The sequence below is a fragment of the Gobio gobio genome, assembly GCF_949357685.1.
Source record: "Gobio gobio genome assembly, chromosome: 24".
NCBI lineage: Eukaryota > Metazoa > Chordata > Actinopteri > Cypriniformes > Gobionidae > Gobio > Gobio gobio.
Window position 1 is genome coordinate 13,230,068 of NC_137120.1, and position 26,757 is coordinate 13,256,824.

At 36.9% G+C, this 26,757-nt stretch overlaps 1 protein-coding gene across 1 annotated transcript; it reads left to right on the plus strand.

Annotated features, from left to right (window-relative positions):
- Positions 1 to 7,985: 7,985 nt before the first annotated feature.
- Positions 7,986 to 14,280, plus strand: LOC307120398 (uncharacterized protein). Its single transcript, XM_079807423.1, has 3 exons — positions 7,986 to 8,193; positions 8,435 to 8,764; positions 12,581 to 14,280. Exons 1-3 carry the CDS (start codon positions 8,148 to 8,150, stop codon positions 12,790 to 12,792), a joined length of 588 nt encoding a protein of 195 aa, XP_079663549.1. The 5' UTR covers positions 7,986 to 8,147; the 3' UTR covers positions 12,793 to 14,280.
- The last annotated feature ends 12,477 nt before the right edge of the window (positions 14,281 to 26,757 follow it).

The window sequence follows — 26,757 nt, forward strand, 5'->3', positions numbered from 1 at the left end:
AATCTGCGGGAATTAGTAGAATTAACGTTATGTGCAACCAAGAAATTCAGACCGGTCACACCCATACTAGCACGCTGTCGCAAGGAAAAATCCAGCAGAACCGGTTCGACATGTTCAGAAGGTTAACCGGACTGAATGAAAGGAAGTGGGTGTGTCAACTCGCTGTCGGTCGGAGAGGAGAGCGCAGCTGATATCGATACTGTAGAAAATGAATATTGTATCGTTTCAGATATTTCAGTATCGATACATAGCGAAATATGGATATTTTTGACAACACACTGAAAAAAATTATTATGGTCCGATTAAATTAAGCACAATTAATTTGTGCTCATTTTAATAATTTAAATTTATTTTTTTTATTTTAATAAAAAAATTGTTTTGGTTCTATGGGAATTGCATGTGTTTTTGTTTAAATTGAGATAAAATAAATTGATTGCAACCACTTACGATAAAAAATTGAGTAAATTCAACGGAAAATTTTTTTCAGTGCACTAGTAGGCATACACACAGGGTCGAAGACTCGTTCTCTCGCCCCCTACAGTGCAATTCGGCTAGGTATACATCTGCGCTAAAATATCAAGGTGAAAGTCATCATAGTTTGCGTAGTATAGACCCAGCTCCCAACCCAACTTTGAGAATAGATTAACGGCGATATTTTTTTTATGGCCCGATAAGAGTCTCACGTTAACGCAGCACATTAACGCCGATAACGGCCCACCACTAATATATATATATATATATATATATATATATATATATATATATATATATATATATATATATATATATATATATATATATATATATATATATATATATATATATATACTTGTATATAAAAGTATATAAAAAGTCGGCTAAGTCCTTCAACAGCAGAGCAAATAATATTTTTTATAAAACTGTTATGTAACAAATGTGACACTTTGTGGCTTTATTTGTTTTTATAAATTTTTATCAATCATTAATCATTTTTCATGACCAAAAAAACCTATAGTTATTCACAATGAGCAGGCTACAGGTTAAAAAACCAAGATCATGTAGTTGTCAGACAGATGTTAACTTTTTTCTTTTTTTTTTTACATGGATCTTCAAGGCTATTCCAGATCAACATGCAAATGACCACTAGGTGTTGCCGTAGAGACGGGTGTCAAATTGATTCGAAGCTTCGAAACAATATGGCACATTTGCTTAAACTGTTTCAGTGCTTCACGAAGCTAGGGATGGCTGACGCGAAATTGACGTTTCGGCGCTTTGCCGAGATCCCGAAGCGCAGATGTTCCGAACTGTGATTCGAAACACCCATGTCACGTGACTATGGCTAAATGAAGCTTCGAAGTGTTTCATCAGGTGGCGCTGTCGAAACTGCGTTGATTAAAGGGGGCGGAAACAAACCACACAAGCCACGTTTACATGCGCACTTTTTTGTCATTCCGATTAAAATCATTCCGATTGAAAGATTTGGTGGACTGTTTACATGAGACGTTATCTAAACCGATCTGGTGTTTACATGTGCTGACTTTCAGTAGGAATCCTTTTGTGACATGCGCACACAGTTTGTCTGCCGCCTCAGATTCGTTACGTATGGTGGATCAATAGTTCTGTGTTGGTAATTTTTATATTTATTTATTTTTCTGTGGGCGGACATGCAGTAGTTTAACCAAATTTTTTGTCCTATACAATGGCTATTTCAACAGCTGTGAATGATGAATGTGGAATCAAAAATTAATTCTGAATTGTTGAATTTTTTTTTTTTATAACTAACGAGAAACGAGAGCAGCTTGAATGTTCCCCGTTGAAATGGCAGCTCTCAACGGCCACCAGGACTTGTACAGTTTTATAAAAGCTATTTATTATTTGTCGTAAAGTGTAAGAATCACCTCAGAAAAATAAATTATTCTGTCAGGTGCAGTTGAAGCCTAGGACGAACGCTGTCAAGATGAGATGGTGTAGCCAGCCTGTGTCATTATTCAAACATCATGTTCATAACATGTTACGAAATAAAAAGTTTAATACCTCAGAAAAATAAACTTTCCTCTCTTGTCAACATTATGTGTGAGCGCGGCGCGCGCTCTTCAGTTGAGGAGGCGCGCGCTGTAGGCTATATCACGTCACAGAAAGACGTGCACTCAAAGTAATCGGATCAGATCGTTTACATGGTGGAATTTTTCGTTTGATCGGTTCATGAAAAGGTTTATCCCACCCCTCTCAAACCGATTACAATTTCATTCGGTTTGGCCATTTTTATTCCGATTGAGGTGTTTATGGGTGATTCTTCAATTAGGGGAACTTTTATGTCCCCAGGTTATACATTCATGTTAAAATTACTATATTTTAAAATAAATAGTTTAGTTATTTCAAATAATGTTCATTGCACCACCAAAAAATGTTATACACTAAAATCAGTTTGATTTCCATTTTTAAAAATGTTTTCATCACTAATATTTGGCTACTAAGGCCTTGTCCCCAACCCAGACTTTAAAACTTATCTGCTCTGAAAATGTGATAAAATGTTATCAGTTCATTAAAAAATCACAATATATGTTTAAACAGTAACTTAAAAAGGCACTTGATGAATAATTCTGGTTCATATCTGTGCAATTTGTGAATATTTTTAACAATTTAGAATTGTCCATAACAATACTGTCATTACCGCGACAGTCTATGATTACAACAAGGATTTTTTTGAGGGTAAGACTTGTTTATGATGCAACCATGGAAATGAAGACTAGCAGGGGAGCACATGTCAGCCATGGAAGAACAGTGATATTTGATGTCTGAAAAAGTAAGTAATTTAATCATGAATTCCTTCTGATCATGGAGTAGACTTATTCAGCGTCATTACCATAAATGCTGTAGCAGCAATATTTTGATAAATATATATTTATATTCACATGATTTATGTGTATTTAAAGTTCTTTTTGTACTAGCTGTTGAATGATGTTAACAAATCCATGACCTAGCATCTTTTTTCCTGAAAAAAATAAAAAAATGTCATTACCGCATCACGTCATTACCAACACACAACTTGTTGTGATGGTAATGACAAGTGATGGTGGTAATGACATATTCTGTGTCACTATCTATATCATATTATGTGTTTATAAATTAAGTTAAAGAAGCATAATAGTGTGATTTTACAATGAAACTTAAGTGAGATGCCTTACTTCCTAAAACAAATTTTTCTTATTTTTTAACCAGAATGGCTCCCAAGAAATCAACTGAAAGGTCTAGACTCTAGAGATTATAGAAAAAAGGCTGGAGTTGATCTTCAGGACACTTTGCTCATTGAGTGACTACACTATGCCTGTCATTTAAACTAGGGCCCAGTATCTCTTTCTCTCCACATCCCATCCATCTCCCTTTATCATCTCTAATTCACATTTTGAATGTTCAAATACATGCACTCAAAAAAGATACGTGGGTTTTACTTAATTTTTTTTATGTCAACAGGTTCCACGTAATTGGGTTATGTTGAATTTAATTAAAATTGTATATTTCAGTAAACGTAAGTTTTTTACGTAAGGTTAATTCAATGCCATTTAGTTAAATCAGTTTAACATTATTAATTTTGTCCAAAACTACTCAATTTAATTATTCTAAAATGAATATTAAAAACAAACCAAATCAAGTAATACAGTTTAATTGATTTTTTTTATTTAGTCAAATACTATTTTTTACAACATTTACAAAACCTTTTACAAGGTCTTATTGGCTAGCCAGAAGATGGTTTTGTTACATCCATGGCATGCCCAAAGTAGTTGTTTTTATTATTAAAATAGCTTTAATTGTTATTAGCAGGTCCTCATCCCAAGCACATGCTCTACTTCACCACAATGGTAACCTCCAAAAACACTAACATAACAAAACATTTTAAATACCAACATAACAAAACATTAAGCATTAAAAAGTCTCCCCATTTTCTCATCTTGTTAAAAAGGCATCAAATAGCACTTTATTTAAACATTTACTCTCCGAATTCAGCCCCTTTGCAAAGCATGATGGGAAGTGAAAGTCTTGTTTGATTGGGTTACTTAATTGAAACGTGTTATTTCAAAATGAAAACATCAAGTTATGTCAAAGAGTAACGGTTTTAAGTCAGTTTAACATGAATCAATTACATTTGAACCAGAAACCTGATATAATTGTGTTAAATCAAGATGAATTGCTTAAATAAAGTGAACAGCATCATAAAATAATTTTTTGAGTGTGTTTGAAAGCAAACACGTTTCATTATGCATTGTTAGTTTTAACCCAATGCAACCCAAACATATAATATTTCACCTAATGGTAATAGTCATAGTTTATGAAGGATGTTTATGCTGTTTTATCCCATTGTAACAATTGATTCTCTAAAACATATTGTATGGTTTCTTCATGATTGAAATAAACATGTTCAAGTTGATGGTTGTGTCATATTTATATATATATCTCCTCACATCTGTCCATTTCTTTCAACAACACTCAACAGAAGTCATTATTTAAGCCTTTAAATTTGCTTTATGTATCAGTGCACTTTTCATTTATGTCATTACCAAAACACTATGTCATTACCAGAACAGTATGTCATTACCGCCACGTTGCTTAATTTACAGCAAACATATATTTAAAACTGTTTTATGTTCAATCTTCAGGTGCTACATGAAAAGCCTAATGAAATACTCATCCACCTATTCAAAGAAAAAACAACTAAAAATAATTTTCCCGAAATTAAACAAAAGTGTGCTTTGATGAACACAGAAAAACACATTTTGATGGTAAGAACAAGAAAATATATGTAATTCGCTGAATGGAAACATTTAGTTTTTTATACGTATTGTTGAAGATTAACAATGTTTGCAAGATAAATGAGTTTAAATTATCTCCTTGATACATTCTTTGCATTATGATACTTTTTGATGTTGTGATGGTAATGACGTTTTGCAGTGCCAGTTGGCAAATAGATATAAAATACTCAAATTATATTTAAGCTCAGTCGTGGCCATTATTATATCTTTACATCAAAGCATGTAAACATTGTCTTGACATAATTCTAACAAAATTCAACCAAATTTCATTCATCAAAATGTAAGATCGCAAAATAGCCCCCAATTGAAGAATCACCCTTATATGGAGTATTTTTATTCGGATTGGACTTTTAAACCGATTACAGTGCTCCATGTAAACGCACCTACAGTCACACATCTGTATAAACCTAATTCACCACAGTTTAAAAGTGAAGTAAATCCGTCTTCACCTCGTCGGTTTTTGTGAGAGGAGAGAGATTTTGTGATAGCAGTGATTTTGTGATATAAGTGAGATTTATAGTGCGCTTTGGTTAGTTAGGCTATATTTAGGCTAGATTTAAAGGTTTTGTTTGAAGATCATATTCTTCTATAATGGAAAAAAGACTGATTGCATTTTCATAACTTTGAGGGCTTTTGTAAGAGTTAAACTCATTATGAAATTAATAAAATCTTGGTTTCACCTTTAAGAACTTGCATTTGTGTAGGCTATATATAACTTTTTCCCAGCATGAGGATGTTGTAATCAGAAAGTTATCTTTGTTATTGTCCATTACAAGAGATGCCGTACATCTGTGGTGTGGGAGCATTTCCATTTGGAAACACCAAATAAAGTGAGATGTTTGTATTGTGATAGGCAGCTAGTCTTGATGCACCATTTGAGGAGCACTCATCCTGGCATTTTGGAGGGTGCAGAGGACAACAAGTGTCCCATGTGAGAGGATTTTTTCAAAGGCTGGAGAAATTATATGTAAAAATGAAGTCAGTTAACTCCTTCAACAGCAGAGCAAATCATATTTTTGAATACAAATGTTATGTAACAAATGTGACAATTCATCTAGTTAAATTTTTTTTTTGACATCATTGTCAAGGTATTTCAGAGCAACACATGCAAGTGACCACTAGATGTCGCCGTAGATACAGGTGTCGGATTGATTCGAAGCTTCGAAACAATATGGCACATTTGCTTCAACTGTTTCAGTGCTTCAGTGCAATGAGTCCGGGCAAAGGATTATGGGTAATGTAGTCTTTGATGAAATGACAGTCCAGGTTGGAGTGCCCTCTGGTGGTCAGTGATCACGGGAACTCACACTGGTGAATTGTGACAAAATCGTTCTGTTGTATGCTGTACATTCTTGTATGATTTACACCATTTCTGGTCCACATTTATCACAATTACCATTTTCATGTTTCCCAGTTTTATACAAACTTTGAGTTAGTGTTTTATGCCTTATAAATATCTCTTGTCATTATCACATCCCTTTCCTGTTGCTGTGTACTATTACATTTCAGATGCCTTCCTCTTTCATTGTTTCATTTCCTCTGTCAGCTCTTTTTCACTTCAGTTCCAACCCTCCCCTTAATTTCCGCTTTCCTCATCTGTAACCTGGGCCCGGTTTTTCAAAAGGTTTAATCCGGATAAAATTGATCCGGATTTAGTAATCCTTTTTTTGCGATCCGTGATCACGTAATCCAGCTTACTTTTGGAGCCAGTTTTTTAAAGCAACATCGGATTAGATCAATCTGATCCGGATAGGAACTTTTTAGGATCACCAAATCTGGATAACCAGTGCTGGATAACCAGTGCTCAAACAGGATAGGAAATCACAATGTAGAACTATAGATATGTAAAGAGCAACAAGTAGCATAGCCAGTGTGGGGTCAATATAAGTTTATTTTTATTTGAAATGAAAACACACACATTTAAAAAAAACTAAAAACAAGAAAAACCCTTGCCTGTATTGTCCTGCACAACATCGCTATTAAGCGCAATGTCCCTCTCTGTGCTGACAATGATGCACCTGAGCCCCTTGGAGACCCTAACCAACCTCCTGCATTCTGCCAGAACGAGCAAACAGGACGTGCAACAAGGGACGCAATAGTTAGACACTATTTCTGATTTGGATTTGTTTTGGATTTCAAAAATCAGTGATTGCCATTCTTTGCATTTTTTGGGTTATTCTGTAATCATTGCATGCATCACTAATAAATATTCTAAAAACAAAAATATTTTCGATTGTAGTGAATATATATATATCAATTAGTGACAGAATAAAATGTATTGTTTTTGCTCAATTTTAACAGCTGTTTGGGGGATTATTTTATAAGGCCAAACTCTTTCTACTTTGCTGTAGGCCTATACTGAAAGGCTGAATAAGTTAAAGCCTATCTAATCACTGTAGCCTGACGGATGAACAGATAAAATTAAAACCTTTTGAATAAAAGGATATCTTGTAAGATACTGCATGATCCAAATATAGTATTATTTGATACATTTTTTAAGTTTTCATTACATTTTGGGCATGAAATCCACGCTGAATCCACCCTTCTGATGGGATCAGTTTAATCCAGATTTTTTGGATCAAAGTGATCCAAATCCTACAAGAACGTTTTGAAAAACCCAAACTAAAGGTTTGATCCGGATCAAAACCAAGATTGGATTACGTGATCTAATCCGATTATGTAATACGTTTTTTCTTTTGAAAAACACATTTTCAAGATTTGATCCAATCCGTTCTCCAAAATCCTAGTGGATTACTTTTGAAAAACCGGGCCCCTGATGTTCATATCAGGATCCTTGAACGACTCATTTGCCAGTTTATCAGCATCCTCATTCCCCTTTACTCTGACATGGGCTGGAGCCCACAAAAAAAAACTAACCCTTATGCCTATTAGTGCTTTAATGCTATATAATTTCTATAATGTTTCACATAAAACATCTGGTCTTGCTAAGGATGGTCCACTTGCTAAATTTTCCACAGACAGAACTTTCATCTTTGGGTGAACTATCCCTTTAAGTTTGTATAACTCGCACAAAAGAATATGTCAGGTCTGAGTTTTTGTGTTGTGTGTGTATTTTGTGCTAGGTCAACTTCACATTATCTAAAGATGTTAGGGGATCTGCTCTACTAATATGCCCTACTGCATGGCATAAAGGGGAACTCATACCAATCTTAAAATATCTAACTTGAGAAACAATAGTCTGCAGTATATGTCTAAATATGTCCAGGTGAGAAGGCGTACAGACTCTGAAAGGAGGAGCACAGAAGTATTTATTCTTTAACAGACTGACATCTCTCATCTTTAGCTCATCTGAAGTTAGAATTGAAGTCTTTTGTTATTTGAAACTTCAAACTGCTGAAGAAAATGATTCACCCGGTTTCCTTCTATTTGTGCTTGTGGGGTTTAGTTGGTAAGTTACAAGTGTTTTATGGTGCACAGAGTACTATTTAAATCAGTGAGAAGATTTCACACGTGCTGTTAATGTCATAAATGTGATTCACAACTCAAGCAAAATAAATCTTTACCTTTATCTACTTGTATGAAAATGTGAACTTATTTCAATAATGCATTCAAATTTGTGTCAAAGGTTTGCATTATTTAAAAACAAAATAAAATTAGTTTTGAAGCAATAATTTCTGTTTGTTCTGCAGGTGTTTTTGCTGATGCAGATGAAGTGAAGTCAGTGATCGATGGCGAATCCGTCATTTTAAACCCTGGTGTTACTGAAATACAGATAGATGATCAGATACGGTGGAGTTTTGGATATAAAGACATTCTCATTGCTCAAATCAATAGACAGAACAATAAGACCACGTTTTATGATGGTAGTGCTGATGGGAGGTTCAGAGACAGACTGAAGCTGGATCATCAGACCGGATCTCTGACCATCACAAACACCAGAACCACAGACTCTGGACTTTACCAAGTCAAAACCACCAGATCAGAGACTCCACTCAAAATGGTCAATCTTATTGTCTGTGGTGAGTATACCAGTTGGCTTATTCAATATCTATATTCACTTTTTAACATGTAAACACATCATTAGTCTGATTATGAAATAAGTGTTTTTGTGATGACAGAATCATTTTGCATTGTGCTGTGGTTGCGGACAAATCACATTGAGGAGTGAAGTCTCTCCTTTAATTCACTGTCATGGATTGTGGAAGTAATCTGTAAAATCCAACGGTGATTCTTACATTTTTTAGTTAACTTTACTTAATGTCTTATCTTAATTGTAAAAAAATATCTTTACTATTCACATACTATTCCTTGTTTGCTCAGAAAACCCAAGTTAAGATGAATTGATTGGTTTGAGTGCCATTTTGTCAAGCAAAAAAATAAAAACAAACTATAAGATCACCATTATGATAATCAGTGTTCCCTTTAGTTGGCCTTTGGAACATTCATATTATTATAACTCTCTTCCTATTGATGCAGTGATGCAACAAGAAATCACAGAGAAAGAAATCGCATTTTAAACGTCGACCTAGCTTCTGACTATTATGATATTAGGGATTTTTAGTTACTAGAACTCTTGTGTAAGTGAACTATACTAACTAAGCATTTGTTAGCACAATATACTATTCCACTTTATTTCACTTGTTGTTTTAAGGCAATCGGTAAGTCTAACTAATTAGATTGTACAGTGTAGTAAAACTGTTCACAACTTTCTCTTCATCACCTATTTATGAAAATAGAAATACTCTTTTGTGAACAAAAAGTGAGCAGTCCAAGCATTGGACACCAAGGTTACATCTGAGCATCCAAAAGTTGAGAAATTCTCCACTTTTATGCAATTTATTTGTGGAAAACACTCGACAGCAGTGATATAGACGTCATGTATGACATTTGTGCTCGAGTTTCTGCTGGTTTTAGTGCGTATATCATATTGTTTATAAATTGGACGCATTGCAGTTGTTAAATGCTAAATTTGGTTGTAATTTATGGAGCCCCTTAACTTAGAACATGGTGATGGAAAAAATACGAGATGGAACGAAAAGTTATATGTCAATGCTTTTGTCAATTATTATATATGTTTTTCGGAGGAACGCAACAGTTTTCTGAGGGAGTGCACATTTTTTCGTGGTGGAATGCAAAACATTTGCGAGAGAATGCAAAGGCATTGAAATATAATTTTTCATCCTCAATAGTCTGCAATTAGTTCATTTCATCTATACAGCAACTCAGTGATTGTCCAGCTCAGTTCAGATCTCATCAGTGTCAGTACAGTCAGATCAATAATATTGTTGAATAATTGAATGAAATATTGTTGAGAAGTGTCCCCAACTAAGCAAGCTGATAATGGCAAGGAACGCTAACTTCATCAGGTGACAGAATGGAGCAAAAAACCTTGGGATAAACCAGGCTTAGTTCTCCAGGCCAGTTCTCCTCTGGCCAATGAACGAACAATGGTGTGATTATGATTCAGGCCACATTACAAGTACTTTTTCACCAAGCATTCAACATATTTCATTCAGATCCTTTTTATAGAAGATTGATTCATCACGCTGGTATGGAGAAGAAGCTGACCAAAGGGTCTGTGCAGAGGACTTGTCTGGTTCTTGTGGTTTCTGTTGAGGATATGTGCCGATAGCTGTCGTGTCGACGAGGCCGTCACAGGGTATTGTCTAGTTCTAAGGTTCTAAGGGGTCCCTAGAAAATTCCTGAGAATAAAAAGTCTGGCTAACCTAATTTATGCAGCCTAACAATCATTTAACTGATTTGAATGATAGAAATGGATCACGTGTTGTGTGTATGCCAGGTTAAAGAGATGTGTTTTTAGTCTAGATTTAAACTGAAAGAGTGTGTCTGCTTCCCGAACAATGCTAGGAAGACTGTTCCAGAGTTAAGGTGCTAAATAGGAAAAGGATGCAGTTGATTTTGATATTCTAGGTATTATCAACTGACCAGAATTTTGAGATTGCTATTGACGTGATGGAGTATAATGTATTGAGAGCTCACTCACGTACTGGGGAGCTAAACCATTTGGTGCAGGTGTTCTCAACCCTGGTCCTCGAGGGCCACTGTCCTCCAGAGTTTAGCTCCAACCTTGATCAAACTCACCTGCCTGTAGCTTTCTAGTAATCCTGAAGAGCTTAAATAACTGGTTTAGGTGTGCTTGATTAGGGTTGGAGCTAAACTCTGCAGGACAGTGGCCCTCGAAGACCAGGGTTGAGAATGCCTGATTTAGGCCCCATCCACACGAAGCCAGTAGCCTGACAAGCCAGACCCACATCAAGATGTTGGGTCTGGAAACTCACCATTAACAGGGCTCAATCCGAGGGGCGGGATAAACGGTTGTCTTTCAAATTCCCTCTGCACGCGATTGGATAGCGCCATGAGCGCCACAACCAACCAGAGCGAAGAAGAAGGTGAAGCCAAGCTAACGTAAGTTGATAGACTTTCGCCGTATCCGGTAGGCAAAACTTCGAACTTTTCTTAAGTATGACTTCAGTGACGTTCTTTGTTCTTTTCTCAAAGAAAAGCTTAACTTCAAGTCTTCCAGAGTCGCGGCCGAAGCCGATTCAAAAGACCGCTGTTCGCCAGCTTCTTTGTTTACGAGTAACACGCAGAACCTCCGCAACTCTACCGTGACGTGCCGTCATTATGTTAAGCCCGCCCACCGACTCTACACACGCTGTGATTGGCCTGACCAGAGTTTGGTTTTTCCAGCTCTCCGGTCTACCGAGAGTTGCTAGACTACACTCGCGGCAAAATACATTTTCTGCTGCTAATGTGCGTCTAGATTTCTAGGCTACGAAGCCAGAGCTTTCCCTATCCAATCTTTTTTTTTCCTTGTTTCAAGAAATATCTGCATACACACGAGATCAATGAAAACGGCTCAAAACGATGTAGTATACATGCCATACCAGTATGTGGCGCTGTAATTCTGCCACAGAAATACACTAAAAACCGAGAAGAAGAATTACAGCAGAAGGGGTACAGCAAGAGTAGGAAGTGAGGCAAGATCTCACAATAAAATAACAATAAATAAATGTGCTACTTACCAGATTGTGTTTTATTAATGCCTACACCTGCCCCAACCCTAAACCTACCCTTACAATAATGCAAATACAGTAATTAAATGACGCAATATTTATGTGCACATGCCCAGAGCCCGTAGTTGTTTCCCTTCTAGTCTTTCCCGCGTGGGATGTGGTGTGATGACATCACTGTTTCACAAAATATACGGATTGGCTGTACACACGAAAACACAAGGGTGTCGTTTTCAGATTCATCCACTCTGGGACCCGGTTTAAAAAAATATCGATTTCATGCTCCCAAAACACCGGATCCGTGTGGACGAAACGCTGATACGATACAACATTTTAAATATAGCTAAACGCGTCTCCGTGTGGACGGGGATCGTTTTGAGTCGTTTTCATGGATCTCGTGTGTACGCAGATATTTCTTGAAACGAGGAAAAAAAGGATCGGATCAGGAAAGCTCTGGCTTCGTGTGGATGGGGCATCAGTGTTGACAGAACTGGGCTGATATGGTCATATTTTCTGGTTCCAGTAATGGACCAGAGAGCATTACAGCAATCCAGCCTTAAGGTCTTGAACTAACTGCTCCACTTTTGTGAAGCATTATGTCGTAATTTAGATATATTTTTAAAATGGAAAAATGTGGTTTTAAAAATGTTTTTTATTTATTTATTTTTTTAATGAAAGGTTGGTATCAAATAATAAAAAACATTTTACTCTCTTACTGACCTTACGGGACTCACACTATGTGTTTCCCAAACATGAATCATATTTCTGTTCTCTAACGTTGCTAATTTCTTCTCTCATAAGAAAGCTGTTGTGGTGTTACTGAAGCTGCCATCCGATTGGCTCTCTCTGCTCTGGTGGGCGTGGCCATGGCGGTCGTTCTGGTTTATGACATCAGAACCAGAAGTGTTCCACAGATGAAGATCGTGCGAAACGCAGCAACAAACACTGATCAAACAGATGAAGATGACGTGGAATACTTCCCTGGACCCCTTATACCACAAGAAACCATTTGAGTAAATATAATTTCAAAGATTAATTCTTTTTTTCCCCCCAAAATTAAACTCCAGTCATTTTGCATCCACCTTATTTTGCTACGCAGAAGAAGCTATTTTCAGTGAATTTGTGAGATATCCCATACACTTGCCACTCTAGGTAAACAACTAACCAAATAGCAAAGTGCAGTGTTTGTGCTACTAGCCAATGTGTTTATGAATATAATTCATTAAAATAATGTGATAGATAGCTTACCAGTTTGCAATTTCAAGTTCTGTTTGGCACCGGAAGCCTGGCACATTCAAGTAATGGCTCGTTTCCACCGAGCGGTTCAGTACGGTACGCAATTATTTCCGTTTCGATTGTTGGAAGTTGTGAATGGTACCAAAATACCGAACCGTATCGTACCACTTTTTTGGTACAGTAGTCTGGTACCTAAAGGGTGGAGCTAAACTCAATGCAGAACGTTAATTGGTTGACAGAGAATTGTCACTTGTGCATGCTACAAGGGGAATAATATACAGTTGAAACACAAACCGTTGCAACTCAATGTCGGCACACAGCAATGTACCATGGTCAATGCAGGAGGTGCAGAAAACAAGATCTGCTGGACGTCCTCCATTATTGTTTAATGTGTCGCTTTCTTCTTCACGCGAGAATGACGTTGAACGTTAATTTTCGGCATATGTAGTCTACCTAGTGAGGGTGCTGTTGGCAGTCGAAATGCAAACCGGATCAGGGTTTACTGTCCTAATTCAAACTGTACCGCTTGGTGGAAACAAGCCATAAATGCCTGCACCCGCTCTTATGTTAAAAACAAGGTGGATAGCGCACATTTCAAATTACAAATCAGCCTATAATGCAGCTTTACAAAGAACGCTGTCTTACAACCCACTGCCATTAATTTGACTATCAATAACAATTTATTAGAATATAAAAGTATATATTGGTATTGCTATCCTCATTTATCATTCAGTTATGGCAGCTGATATTCTCCAAATATTTGTTTTGAACCGCCATTAATGATCAGTTTGCCTACATTGATTTGTGTACTTTTTTAGTAGGCCTATAGGTAATATACCACATCATGTAAGTTATTATGAATGTTTTCCCCTGTTTTCTTCTACCATTTTTATGCTGTCTGTCTTTAAATCTCTATGTGTGATGATTTATTGTAAACAGACAGACTATAAAAAGAGTGTAAAGCACATGCGTTTGGCATCTTAAACCAGCCTAAAAGGATGATTTGTCATGTCTTAAACAGATAAATACCACATGCAAATAAATGGTTAAATTAGAGTAAAGATGTCTGTTGATACAGTGATTCTGCTGAAGCTCCACCTAGTGGTTCTTTTACTGACATTAGGTTTTCTCTCGCTGTGATATTTAGTCAAAAAAATCTTAAGTTGATATACAAGATATATCTGAAATGCAAAAATTGATATATAGTATATTTCCCATTGCTTTTGTTACTTTATGCATAATAAACATGCTTTCATATAATCTTTAAATTCTTTAGCCTCATGCTTGACCTGGGAAAAAAGATCATGTTTGCACACAAACTTCACACACGAACAAGACTAATATACACAATATTTCACTGGCAATAACATTATTAATATTATTATAAAACAAAATAACTTCATATTGCTTCTGGATGTATTCATGTTTATTCATTTAGCAGACACTTTTATCCAGAAAATACTAGAGACACCGGGTTATTCAAAAGAAAACTATAGATGAAGTAAATATCTTTTAAGAGGTGGCATACTTTAAATGCATCATGGGTGTAAAAACACACACTTCTGGGAAGTTTCGATACATCGAGTGTGAAATGTGAAGACAAGAAAAAGACCTAAGCAGCGCAGTCACAAAAATAAATGTGTGAACAATAGTCAGGTCTTCAGTTTATATTCTGATCATTATCGTTTATCACGACTGTTTTAGTGCTTATTTGCATTCAGGCCTGTTGAACCCCATGAGTTTCTTGACATATTCTGATCTTCAAATGTTTGGCCTGATCAAGTCTCTCATTGTCATTCAGCTGTTAATAACATAAAGCCAAGCATTGTTGTAGTTTACACTCTAAAAAATTGGGGTTAAAAACAACCCAAGTTGGGTTGAAAGTGGAAAAAACCCAGCAATTGGGTTTTAACCCAGTGAATGGGTTGTTTTAACGCAGCGGTTGGGTTAAATGTTTGCTTAAAACAACCCAATTGCTGGGTTTGTCCATTTTCAACCCAACTTGGGCTGTTTTTAACCCAGCACTTTTTAGAGTGTATAGAGTAGACTACTCTATATAACACATGCCATATGAGGAGACAAATTAATTCTGATGAATGCATATGACTTTTCTGCAGTATTACGTTTAATAAATATGACTTTACTTGCCAATTGTATCATATGTGTTTATTGAATGTGTGTGATTAATTTAGACTAAAGATAAAAAGGTACTTATCAGGCCTTTATGACCCATCTACATGTCATTTTAAACTTCAGATTCATTCATTTTAACTCAGTTTAATGGTGTACTGTGTGTCTCTCCTAAGACCATGCTGGAGCGCCAACTAGTGACTGAAAATGGAAAAACAACAGTGTCAAAGGCCTTACAACTGATAAATTAATAGTTAATTATTCAAAAATTCCAATTCCACAATATTTTCCTAAATGTGTCAGCAAATTAAGACTTCAATTTTTGATAATTTGAACAGTATATTTAAGTGGCTCGTATTGTTTTCTCTCTTTTCTTCTGGTTAGTATTGCCTGTTCGCTCCTGCTGGTGGATGTTGTAACTTGGAGGCACTTTCCATTTGAAGTCCTTTCAAAAGTATCAATAATCTGCGTGCTTTTAATACAAAAAAATGATTTGCAAGCTAAATATAAATATTTTAAGAAGATATTACTTTATAATATAGGCTTCATATTATATATTCAATTTCAAAGATTATTATTATAATTTTTTTCCAAAAGCAAACTCCAGCCCAAAAGATGATTTGTCGTGTCTTAAACAGATAAACACCACATGCAAATAAATGGTTAAATTAGAGTAAAGATGTCTGTTGATACGTGATTCTGCTGAAGCTCCACCTAGTGGTTCTTTTACTGACATTCAGTTTTCTCTCGCTGTGATATTTAGTCTTAAAAATCTTTAAAGTTGATATACAAGATATATCTGAAATGCAAAAATTGATATACAGTATATTTCATATTGTTTTTTTTTTTTTTTACTTTATGCATAATAAACATGCTTTCATATAATCTTTCTGCCTCAGAATCTATAAGCCTCATGCTTGACCTGGAAAAAAGATCATGTTTGCACACAAACTTCACACACGAGCACCCAACAAGACTAATATACACAATATTTCACTGGTAATAACATTATTCGTTTTATTATAAAACAATATCACTTCATATTGCTTCTGGATTTATTAGAGACACCAGGTTTTTCAGAAGAAAACTATAGATGAAGTAAATGTCTTTTAAGAGGTGGCATACTTTAAATGCATCATGGATGTGAAAACACACCCTTCTGGGAAGTTTCGAAATAAAACACGTGTGAAATGTGAAGATGAGAAAAAGACCTGAGCAGCGCAGTCACAAAAATAAATGTGTGAACAATAGTCAGGTCTTCAGTTTATATTCTGACCTGCTCTTAGTTTGATCATTTTCACTCATCACGACTATTTTAGTGTATATTTGCATTCAGGCCTGTTGAACCCCATGAGTTTGACATATACTGATCTTCAGATGTTTGGCCTGATCAAGTCTCTCATTGTCCTTCAGCTGTTAAAAACATAAACCCAAGCATTGTTGTAGTTTATAGAGCAGACTACTCTCTATATAACACATGCCGTATGAGGAGACAAATGAATTCTGATGAATGCATATGACTCTTTTCTGTAATAAATATGACTTTACTTGCCAATTGTATCATATGTGTTTATTGTGAATGTGTGATTAATTTTTAGACTAAAGATAAAAAGGTACTTATTAGTGGTTTATGACCCATCTACATGCCAGAATCATTTTAAACTTCAGATTCATTCATTTGAACTCAGTTTAATGGTGAACAGACAGTTTGTCTCTCCTAAAGACCCTGCTGGAGCGCCAACTAGTGACTGAACATGGAAAATGGCCTTACAACTGATATATAGAATCCTTTTGAATAATTGAAAAATTCCAATTACACAATATTTTCTTAAATGTGTCAGAGAAGGATATTTAAAAACAATTTTTAATCATTTGAACAGTATATTTCAGTGGCTCATGTATTGTTTTCTCTCTTTTCTTCTGGTTAGTATTGCCTGTTTGCTCCTGCTGGTGGATGTTGTATGTAGACTAACTTCAGTATCTGGAGGCACTTCCCATTTGAAGTCCTTTCAAAAGTATCAATAATCTGCGTGCTTTGAATAAATAAAATGATTTGCAAGCTAAATATAAACATTTTTAGAATATATTACTTTATACTATAGGCTTCATATCATCTATTAAATATTTTACCAGGTGCGTTTACATGGAGCACTGTAATCGGTTTAAAAGTAGCCTACAATACGAATGAAAATGCTCCATAAACACCTCAATCGGAATAAAAATGGCCAGACCGAATAATACAATTGTAATCGGTTTGAGAGGGGTGGGATAAACCTTTTCATGAACCGATGAAACGAAACATTCCACCATGTAAACGACCTGATCCGATTACTGTGAGTGCACGTCTTTCTGTGACGTGATATACTGCGCGCGCCTCCACCACTGAAGAGCGCGCGCTGCGCTCACACCGGTTGTTAAGTCTGACGTCACGCGACACGCGACACGCTTCAGGGGTCCAAACGCTCTATCTAATGCCACAAGAAAAAACAACAAACGATGCTAATAATATACACACACAATGTGGTGTAATACTAAAAAAAATATGATAATCATAAGCTTTATCTCAATACCAAAATTCCAGATGGCCAGACAGTGATACATCTTTAATAAATCGTTAAAATATTAATGTCTGTGACGCTGTGAGCACAGAGACTGTGTGTAGACGGTAAGTATTTAAAATGTTTGATGTTTAATATGAATAAATAGCGCTCATAAACAAGTTTAGGCTTGGACCCAGAAGCAGCGTTCCACGTCACGACTTAGACAAGAGAGGAAAGTTAATTTTTCTGAGGTGTTAAACGTTTTATTTTGCGTAACAAGATATGAAGATAATGTTGGAATAATGACACAGACATAGCCTGACTAACGTTACACCATCTCATCTTGACTGTTTGTCCCAGGCACTTTTTACTTCAACTGCGCCTGATAGAAGAATGTACTTTTTCTGAGATGATTCTTACACTTTACAGCAAATACATAGCTTTTATAAAACTGTACAAGTCCTGATGACTGTTGAGAGTTGCCATGGCAACCGGGAACACATTCCAGCTGCTGGAGAGAACAACGTCAACATTTCTGATGTGACAGACAAACTGTGTGCACATGTCACAAAATGATTAGGATTGAAAGCGTCGGCACATCGGTTTAGATAAAGTCTCATGTTAACAGTCCACTGAATCTTTCAGTCGGAATGATTTTAATCGGAATGACAAAAAAGTGTGCATGTAAACGTGGCTACTGACCGATTGTTTTTTAGTATGTTTAATGACATTCTTCGCATTAAACATCTTCTATGGGCAGTTGTGGCCTAATGGCTCTCTTCCACCCTCATATCCCACAACTGAGGTGCCCTTGAACAAGGCACCTAAACCCCAATCGCTCCCTGGGCACCGCAGCAAAAATGGCTGCCCACGTGGCTGCCCGTGTTCACAGTGTGTGTGTGCACTTGGATGGTTGAAATGCAGAGCAAAAATTCCAAGTATGGGACACCATACTTGGCTACATGTCATGTCACTTTCACTTTCACTTTCTTACAACCACTAGATGGAGCTAGATATCTCTAGATCAGGGGTAGCCAACCCAGCTCCTAGAGGGCCACCTTCCTGCAGATCTCAGTTCCGACACACTTAGGCCCTGTCCCAAATGGCAGCCTAATCCCTCACGGTCTTCCTCTGAGTCCGCTCTTTCACAACGTAATGCCGCTTTGACTGCCGGGTAGAAGTCCTCTGCGTAGTTCACAGTCTTGCGGGCTCAGCAGAAGTGCGCATCGAGGTCGCATAGCAGCCACAAAAGGTGCGCCTCACGAGCACCCAATTCTTTAAGCTTAAATGATGAACGGGATACCCTACGTCTCTGGTCTTGTGCACACAGCGGCCATTGTAAGTCCACAAGACCGAAAGTGCACATGAAGTATGCCATTTGGGACAGGGCATTAGCTGTTATAGCTTTAAAGGGGCTATATGCGTTTTTCTGAAATTTAAACTCGCGACTGACACCTGTGGCCAAAAAATAGAACTGCTCTTATTTTCTGCTCGCTCTCGCAGCGGTGGTGACGTCACATCCGCAGACAGCGCGGGAAAAAAACGACCCGTCAGAAAATAGGAAAAATAGGATACAGGCTTATAGGTGCACCCGCTGTGAGCGGACAAGGTGTCAGTATGCTCATCAGGAGATGTTTGAGTCATAAATGGTAAAATAAAAAGGCTATTGTTACGTTTATTTTGGGGAAAAAGTTGCATATAGCCCCTTTAAAGGGTTAGTTCATCCAAAAATGAAATTTAGCCCATGATTTACTCACCCTCAATCATATGACATTCTTCTTTCAGGGGTTATATTAAAAAAGTCCTGGCTAATCCAAGCTTTATAATAGCAATAATTGTTGCTCTGTTTTTGAAGTCCATAAAAAATGCATTTGTACATCAAATAACGTGCTCCACACGGCTCTGGGGGGGTTAATAAAGGCCTTCTGAAGCGAATCGATGCATTTGTGTAAGAAAAATATCAGTTTTTTCAACTAGGGGCACTTTTAGCCATGTGAAGTTGAATACAAAAAACTTGTTCAAAAGTCAAGTAACAGTCTCATACGTTTAAATAATTTGTCTAGTTTTAAGGTCTGTAAGAGGACAAACTTAAATTACAAGAGAAATTGTAACCACCACATCTCAATATACAGCTATTATTTAAAAATAGAATAACTTCTGCCACTCAAGAATTGCCTAAGATCATTTTTGTTACTAGTTTTACCAGTTTGTCCACAATGTACAATAATTATAGATATGTCAATTAGATAAAATAACTGCCCTTAAGGACCAAATGCTGAAATGTACACATGTCACACTCTAAAATGTAATATCGGTTTGGGTAAGGGAGGTTATTACAGCTTAGACAACATATACTTACATGTTTATCACTTTTAGCAGTGGTTTATTAAACTTCAAAGAATTTCCTTTAAAATGACCAACATTGTGTATTTAGACCACTGTATGTGGGTCTGGGAAGCTTTTGAATTTGGGTTGGCCAAATCCAGGCGGAAATCCCAAAAATGGTCCCAGAGCTTAAGAGGTTAATAAATAGGACTAAATTAATTTACAAAGAACATTTGCAAGAAAGCGTGTAGGAGCCAGTGTTAATGTAAATGTATTTCAGTCTGTCACCAGGTGGGGGCAGTATGTGCACAGAGGGTTTTTAAACAGGTGTTTCTTGGTAGGCTATACAGTTTATACCACAAACACAAGACACTGGAAGCCACAAGTTGGATGTCCACCATCATCGTCAGAAGTATGTAACAAATGTGGTTCAGGCAATGCATACATTGATTATATTCACTGCATTTATAACAAAACGAAATATAAAACACAACCCTGTTTACATTAAAAAATATTAAACATTAATATGTGGTTCAGGCAATAAGTGTGCATATATATCTTCACTGTAATAAAATTAAATATGACATAAAACACAACATTGTCCCTTTTTGTTAAATGTCAGTTTTAATGATCAATAATAGCCATTATAAAAGTATAAGTGAATGTATAAGAAACTATACAATAAGAAATAAAGCAAACAATTCAGTCAAACAAAAATGGCTAATGCTAATGGTAAAGTTAAATAGCCTAAAAATATAAAGTTATGAAACTTCACTTTGCCCTCAGCCAAAACGATTTGCCAGGGAACAAATTATAGATTCATGAGACCAAAGATCGCCCGTTAGATCCACAAGACGAATAATATCTCATGTTTAACCACTACAGAGACATCAGAGGCAAACCTCAGAAGGTCTAGCCGAGGAAAGGCTGCTCTCGGCAGTGTTAAAGGAATAGTTCACCCAAAAATGAAAATTCCGTCATCATTTACTCACCCTCAAGTTGTTCCAAACCTGTATACATTTCTTTGTTCTGCTGAACACAAAAGAAGATATTTTGAAGAATATGGGGAACTAAACAGTTGATGGACCCCAATAACTTCCATAGTAGGGAAAAAAATACTATGGGAGTCAGTGGGGTCCATCAACTGTTTGGTTACCGACATTCTTCAAAATATCTTCTTTTGTGTTCAGCAGGACAAAGATTCATTCAGGTTTGAAACAACTTAAAGGTGAGTAAATGATGACATCATTTTCATTTTTTTTTTGGTGAACTATTCCTTTAATGAGTGCTGAGCGCCAAAAAGCGTCAGATCAAATTTTCAAATAGTTGCTATATCTTTATCAATAAACCACAGATTTGAGCTTTAAACAAGTACATTCTCGCCTGAAACTCTTAAAAGTACATGACACGTGACACAATAACAATAGTATTTTTTAATTATGCGTGAAATGCATTCTGGGATACATGTTTGTCTCAAGTCACCTCTCGATGCATCCTCGATAAAAGGGGCAGATCAAGGACACATCCGGGGATTTGACCTGTACTTGGCTAGATGTGAAACTTTGAAATGGAACAGCAACTGATGACGTTTCACAAGTCCACAAGAACACAAGTACAGACAAGAACGCATATTGAGAAACAGCCGCGACTTCAGCTCCAGCAGACTCTGCTGTCATTAAAATCAACAATTTCCTGAACTAAAATCAAGTTTCCTGAAGAAAGTATTGATCTAACTGTTATTTTTACAACATCAATGTTGTATATCTTGTCGCTGTGTCAAAATTGAAATTGTTTTTGAAACAGTTTGTCAAACTGCTGAGGAAAATGTTTCGTGCAATTGTCTTCTGTTTGTGCTCGTGGCATCTGGTCGGTAAGTTAAAGTTTAAATGTGATTTCAGTGATTTTGTTTTTAGCGCAGATTAAATATTGTTTAAATTTGTGGGAAGATTTACACGTGTTGTTAATGTCATGTATATGATATTCAAGATATTCAAATGATATTTAGGTGATGGCATTATTCCTGAAATCAGCCTATTTAAATCATTAAATCCGTCTCTCCCCCCTGCAGGTCCACAGGTCGCTCTGGCCAGACTGCTGTCCGGTAAACTGCAATCCTTGAAATTCTTGCTACCTTGAGGGTTTTGCTTTGAACTTTGACCCTGTTTGAGTCTCATTTGGACTGATATTGTCACAGTCTTTCTTCATCTAAATTAGGCTTTGCAAACAACACTAAAGAGACTATTTGTCACGATCACCAGTGAGAGTGCCCATGTAGTCCACCAGAGGGCATAGTCCAGAAACTCGATCAGCGACCCTTGAGGACCATCACGGATAAGTTTAGATTGGTACATAACAATAAAAGTCAATAAGAGCACAATCTGGAAAGTCTATAAGGTATGCGAGTTCCAGAAAATCTCTGGTGTGGTCCTCAAGTGGTCAGTTACCTTGACGGAGTCGAATGAGGCTTAATGATGTTTACCAATCTAAACTCATCCGTGATGGTCCTCGAGGGTCGCTCATCGAGTTTCTGGACTATGCCCTCTGGTGGACTACACGGGCACTCTCACTGGTGATCGTGACACTATTCCTGTTGTATAATAAATCATGTGCATCTTTTTTCACACATAATGGAGGCTCTGCTGCAGGTTTTCTCTTTCTAGAGTAGTATCGGTTACTGTATTGTCTGACCCGCTGTATTTCAGAGCGGCTCTGCAGTCCTGGTCAGTTTGCCTGCCATAGTGGAAAACTGCAGTGCATCCCCCTGTCCTGGCAGTGTGATGGTTGGACGGCCTGTGAGGACAAAAGCGATGAGATAGATTGCCCTAGTAAGTACACTCTTGACGCACACGCGCACGCCCACATACATTTTAAAAACATGCTCATGCTTGTGTACACAAGAGGAACGGATTCACTTCCGACTTCTCTTCTCCGAATAGAATGTAAAATAGATGTTTTTTTTTTTAGTAAAATATCCAAAAAAACACTAGGCCAGTGTTATATATTTTGTTCAGTTGAGTACTTATATATCCCAAATGTTTCCAACTATTTGTAAATCATGAGAAATTGCTATTTTAACCAAGGAACCGGGAGCTGTGAGGGAGTCGCCTGTCGATTGCGTCTTATCTGCGTTACCCTCATTTTCCGGTTTTATTCTGCAGAAACGCTTTACTCTCACTGCATAGCAGCCGCCGAGCGAACGCACAGAGTAATGTCATAACATCATTTTCAACACACTCAGATGTATGTAATATGATAAACAGAGCCGGAGACTGTGTCATAATAAAAGTTAAGCCGCCCTTTTCTCATTAACAATAGCTCCAGCGGACTTGCTCAGCTCCACAACACTCGGTCCTGCTCTGCTTCAGTAACGTTAATAATCGCATCCATGAACATGATTTCTGCCCGAGTTCAATACCGATTCTTTTCCACCGACTGTGAGGTGAAGACCACAGACAGAGTCTGCGCTCAAACTAGGCGTCATCAAACTACGCCTTTGTTTTGAACAAGCGACCTCTAGTGGACGGAAAAGTTACATAGTGCAGCTTTAAACACTGAAGATGAGTTGCTTTGTATTGATGATATTGTAAATCTTAGACTGGGTAAATACAAGCCTGTTTGGTATGACAAATAAACATTTCAGACACACTTCAGAAAGTATTTTCCTTATGTTCTTGTTTGTCCTTTTTCATAAAGTCTGATCCTAAAAAGTGTTGGCCTGATTTCAACTCTCCTTGATGCCCAAATCGTCTGAGACCCACCGTGCCAAAAACGAATGACTTCCAGCCACTTTGACGCTCTCACCCGCGGCGGTGCGAAAGCACAGTTACAACACATTCTCATTCTCCTCACAGTCATTCATGACGGGGGAAGTAGGATCCACAGCTAGATCAATGAGTATAGAAGTAACTGTATTTACAATGACCATCATTTTAAGAGTCACAAAATTCTGAAATTATCGTACATTATGGGATTGTTTTTATTGTTGATTGTACAGAGGCCAAAATTATCGTACAAATACGATAATTATCGTACGTCTGGCAACACTGGTGGGGATAGATCTAGTTGGGAATAGTGAAACATATGTTGCAAGAAAAAACCCTAAGGGTCCACTTAAGGAATATTAAGACTGTCACTAAGTATTTCCCTTAAATGCTTAAGTTTTCCCTTAAGTTCTGTTATGCGTTGCAACAAAGTCCTTAGTAAACGTTTCACCTTAAAAAACTGAAGGGACCAAAACAGGGCCCGGTTGCATGAAACCTCTTAAAGGGTAACTTCAGTGATTTAGCATTAAGCTTTGTATCAGTAGAAACCCGGTAGTATAGTCAAATGATGGTACTTTCCCCCCTCATATCCCCCTGAGACGAGAGAATTATGCATTTTATTTCTGGAAAAAAATCCTCAGATGACGCAAATATCGTCATTTTGCATCATCGGAGGATTTTTTGGCCAGAGGCTAAAGACTACAGCCACTAGATGGAGCTGTTCCGCATGTTATCAAGCCGCCCATAGGGGAGAGAGCTCACGCACAGAATGTAAGACACAGACGGCCGCATGGCAGAGGTGGACAAAGTACACAACTCCATTACTCGAGTGAAAGTAAAAGTACTACTGGTCAAATATTACTCCGTTACAAGTGAAAGTTGTTAAAAATTATTTTTACTTAAGTAAAAGTACAGAAGTACTTGCTTTTAAAAGTGCTTAAGTATCAAGTAAATTTCCTTTTTTATGTCAAAGCATTATTTTATTATTGTTGCATTGTTGTATAAATGCACGCTATAGCCATGGTGGTTTTAGCCAGTCAGTGATGCTCCATCCGACATGCTAGCATACGACTACCTTGAACTCATTTAAATACTTAAGTTACAAAGCTTTTTACAAAGCTGCTGTCACTTTAAGGCAGAATGCACAAATCCTACACACTGATACACATCCGATATTCCCCCAACTGTTTGGGTTCACTTAAGAAATAATCAACTTTGTTTAAATGAATACTTTCCAAAATGAAAATGTTGACATTTTGTGTAATTTGGTCTGTTTAAGTGCGAAAAAACGCAAAAGAAAGCTCTATTCAGTACTCGTGCTGTGGCATCTGAGAGGCACAAAAACCAGACTAAACTGAGCTCTTTCATCATGCTTTTTCAGATTCATCCATATGTCTATGCTTCTTTTTCTCCCAGACATTTACATTTTGCAAAAAAAAAAAAAAACACTTTTAAAAGAAGAAAAAAATTCATCCACTGACTTGCAAAGCTGCTACAGAAACGACTTTCGACTTCGAGGAACTTGATAGAAATGTAGTGGAGTAAAAAGTACGATATTTGTCTTTCAAATGTAGTGAAGTTAAAGTAAAAGTTTCCCTAAAAAAATAATACTTTAGTAAAGTACAGATACTCAAAAAGTGTACTTAAGTACAGTACTCAAGTAAATGTACTTCGTTACTGTCCACCTCTGCCGCATGGACAATCATAACGGGGCGCGGTGCAGAGTAAAGTGAGTGTTTCAACTTTTCAATGAATTCCTGTGATTGTTTAGCTTCCATATGCGATCTGAAAACGTGCCAGACCGGCGCTTAACGTTACCTCAGCTCTGCTCATCTCTTCGTGATGAATGAAATCTGACACTGCTATGTCTGTGCCGTGACTTTCGTTCGGCTCACTCACACTTTATTGAAAAGACACGTTCAGTTTTTAATTGTAGTGTTTATTCTCTAACTGAACAAAATGATTGTATTACTATGAAGATCAAAACGACGGTGTACGGAGTGGCCTTGTAGGGGAGCGAATAAAGTGCATTCTGGGTGTTGTCTTTCATCCACATGAGACAAAAATACATTTTCTGTCTTTTTTCAGTCTAGAAGGCACCAAATTCAAAAATAATTTCACATTTCTACTGCATAAATGACCCAGTTTAAATACAAAGCTTAATGCTAAATTAAGCCCTAACCTTTAAGTAAGGGTATCACTGAGGGGGAAAAATCCCTGAGGCAAGGGATTTCTTTAAGAGCATTGCAACAAACGTCTTAACCACCACCCTTACCTAAGTGTTTATACTAAGCATTTCACGATGGTTTCTGGCAACATACGGCAATGGAAGCTGCGGTTGCTATAGTTATACATCTCACACAATAAACAGAATTTAACAGACCGCAGACCAAACATTTGCTACAACTGCAGCTACACCAAAACATTTGAGTTATGGAGAATAATAACATTACAGAAAAAAAAAAAAGTAAACCAAACTTGACAGAGGACGAACAGGCCATTCTTTTAGAAGAATACGGTAAAAGAAAAAACACTATTAAAAGTCGATATAATCCATTAGTCACTCATGCCTGGGAGGAGATAACGGAAAAAATGAACTCAAGAAATCTTGCTGTCAAGCTCACAGTAGAAGAAGTCATGAAAAGGTATGAAAACGTAGTTGTGAGCTCAAGAAAAGAAATTAACAACTATAAAAAGGAATCTGGGTAAACTGGTGAGTTACATTCTGGCTAAATTGACTTGAACGTGAATGGATATATAAAAAAGTAGCGCGCTTGGTTTAATACAGTTTAACATGTGTTTTATTGTTTAAAGGATGAGGCCCACCGCCATCGAAATTGGTTGAAGAAATATTAGGGAAGGATTCTCCGACTCTAGTCGATATTGCTGGCGTGCCTCAAAGCAGCTCGGGAAGCAGGTAAAATAATGCAAATGAGCGCCTAACGCATTTTGTAAAATGTAATTTGCCTTCAATGATGGTCATGAT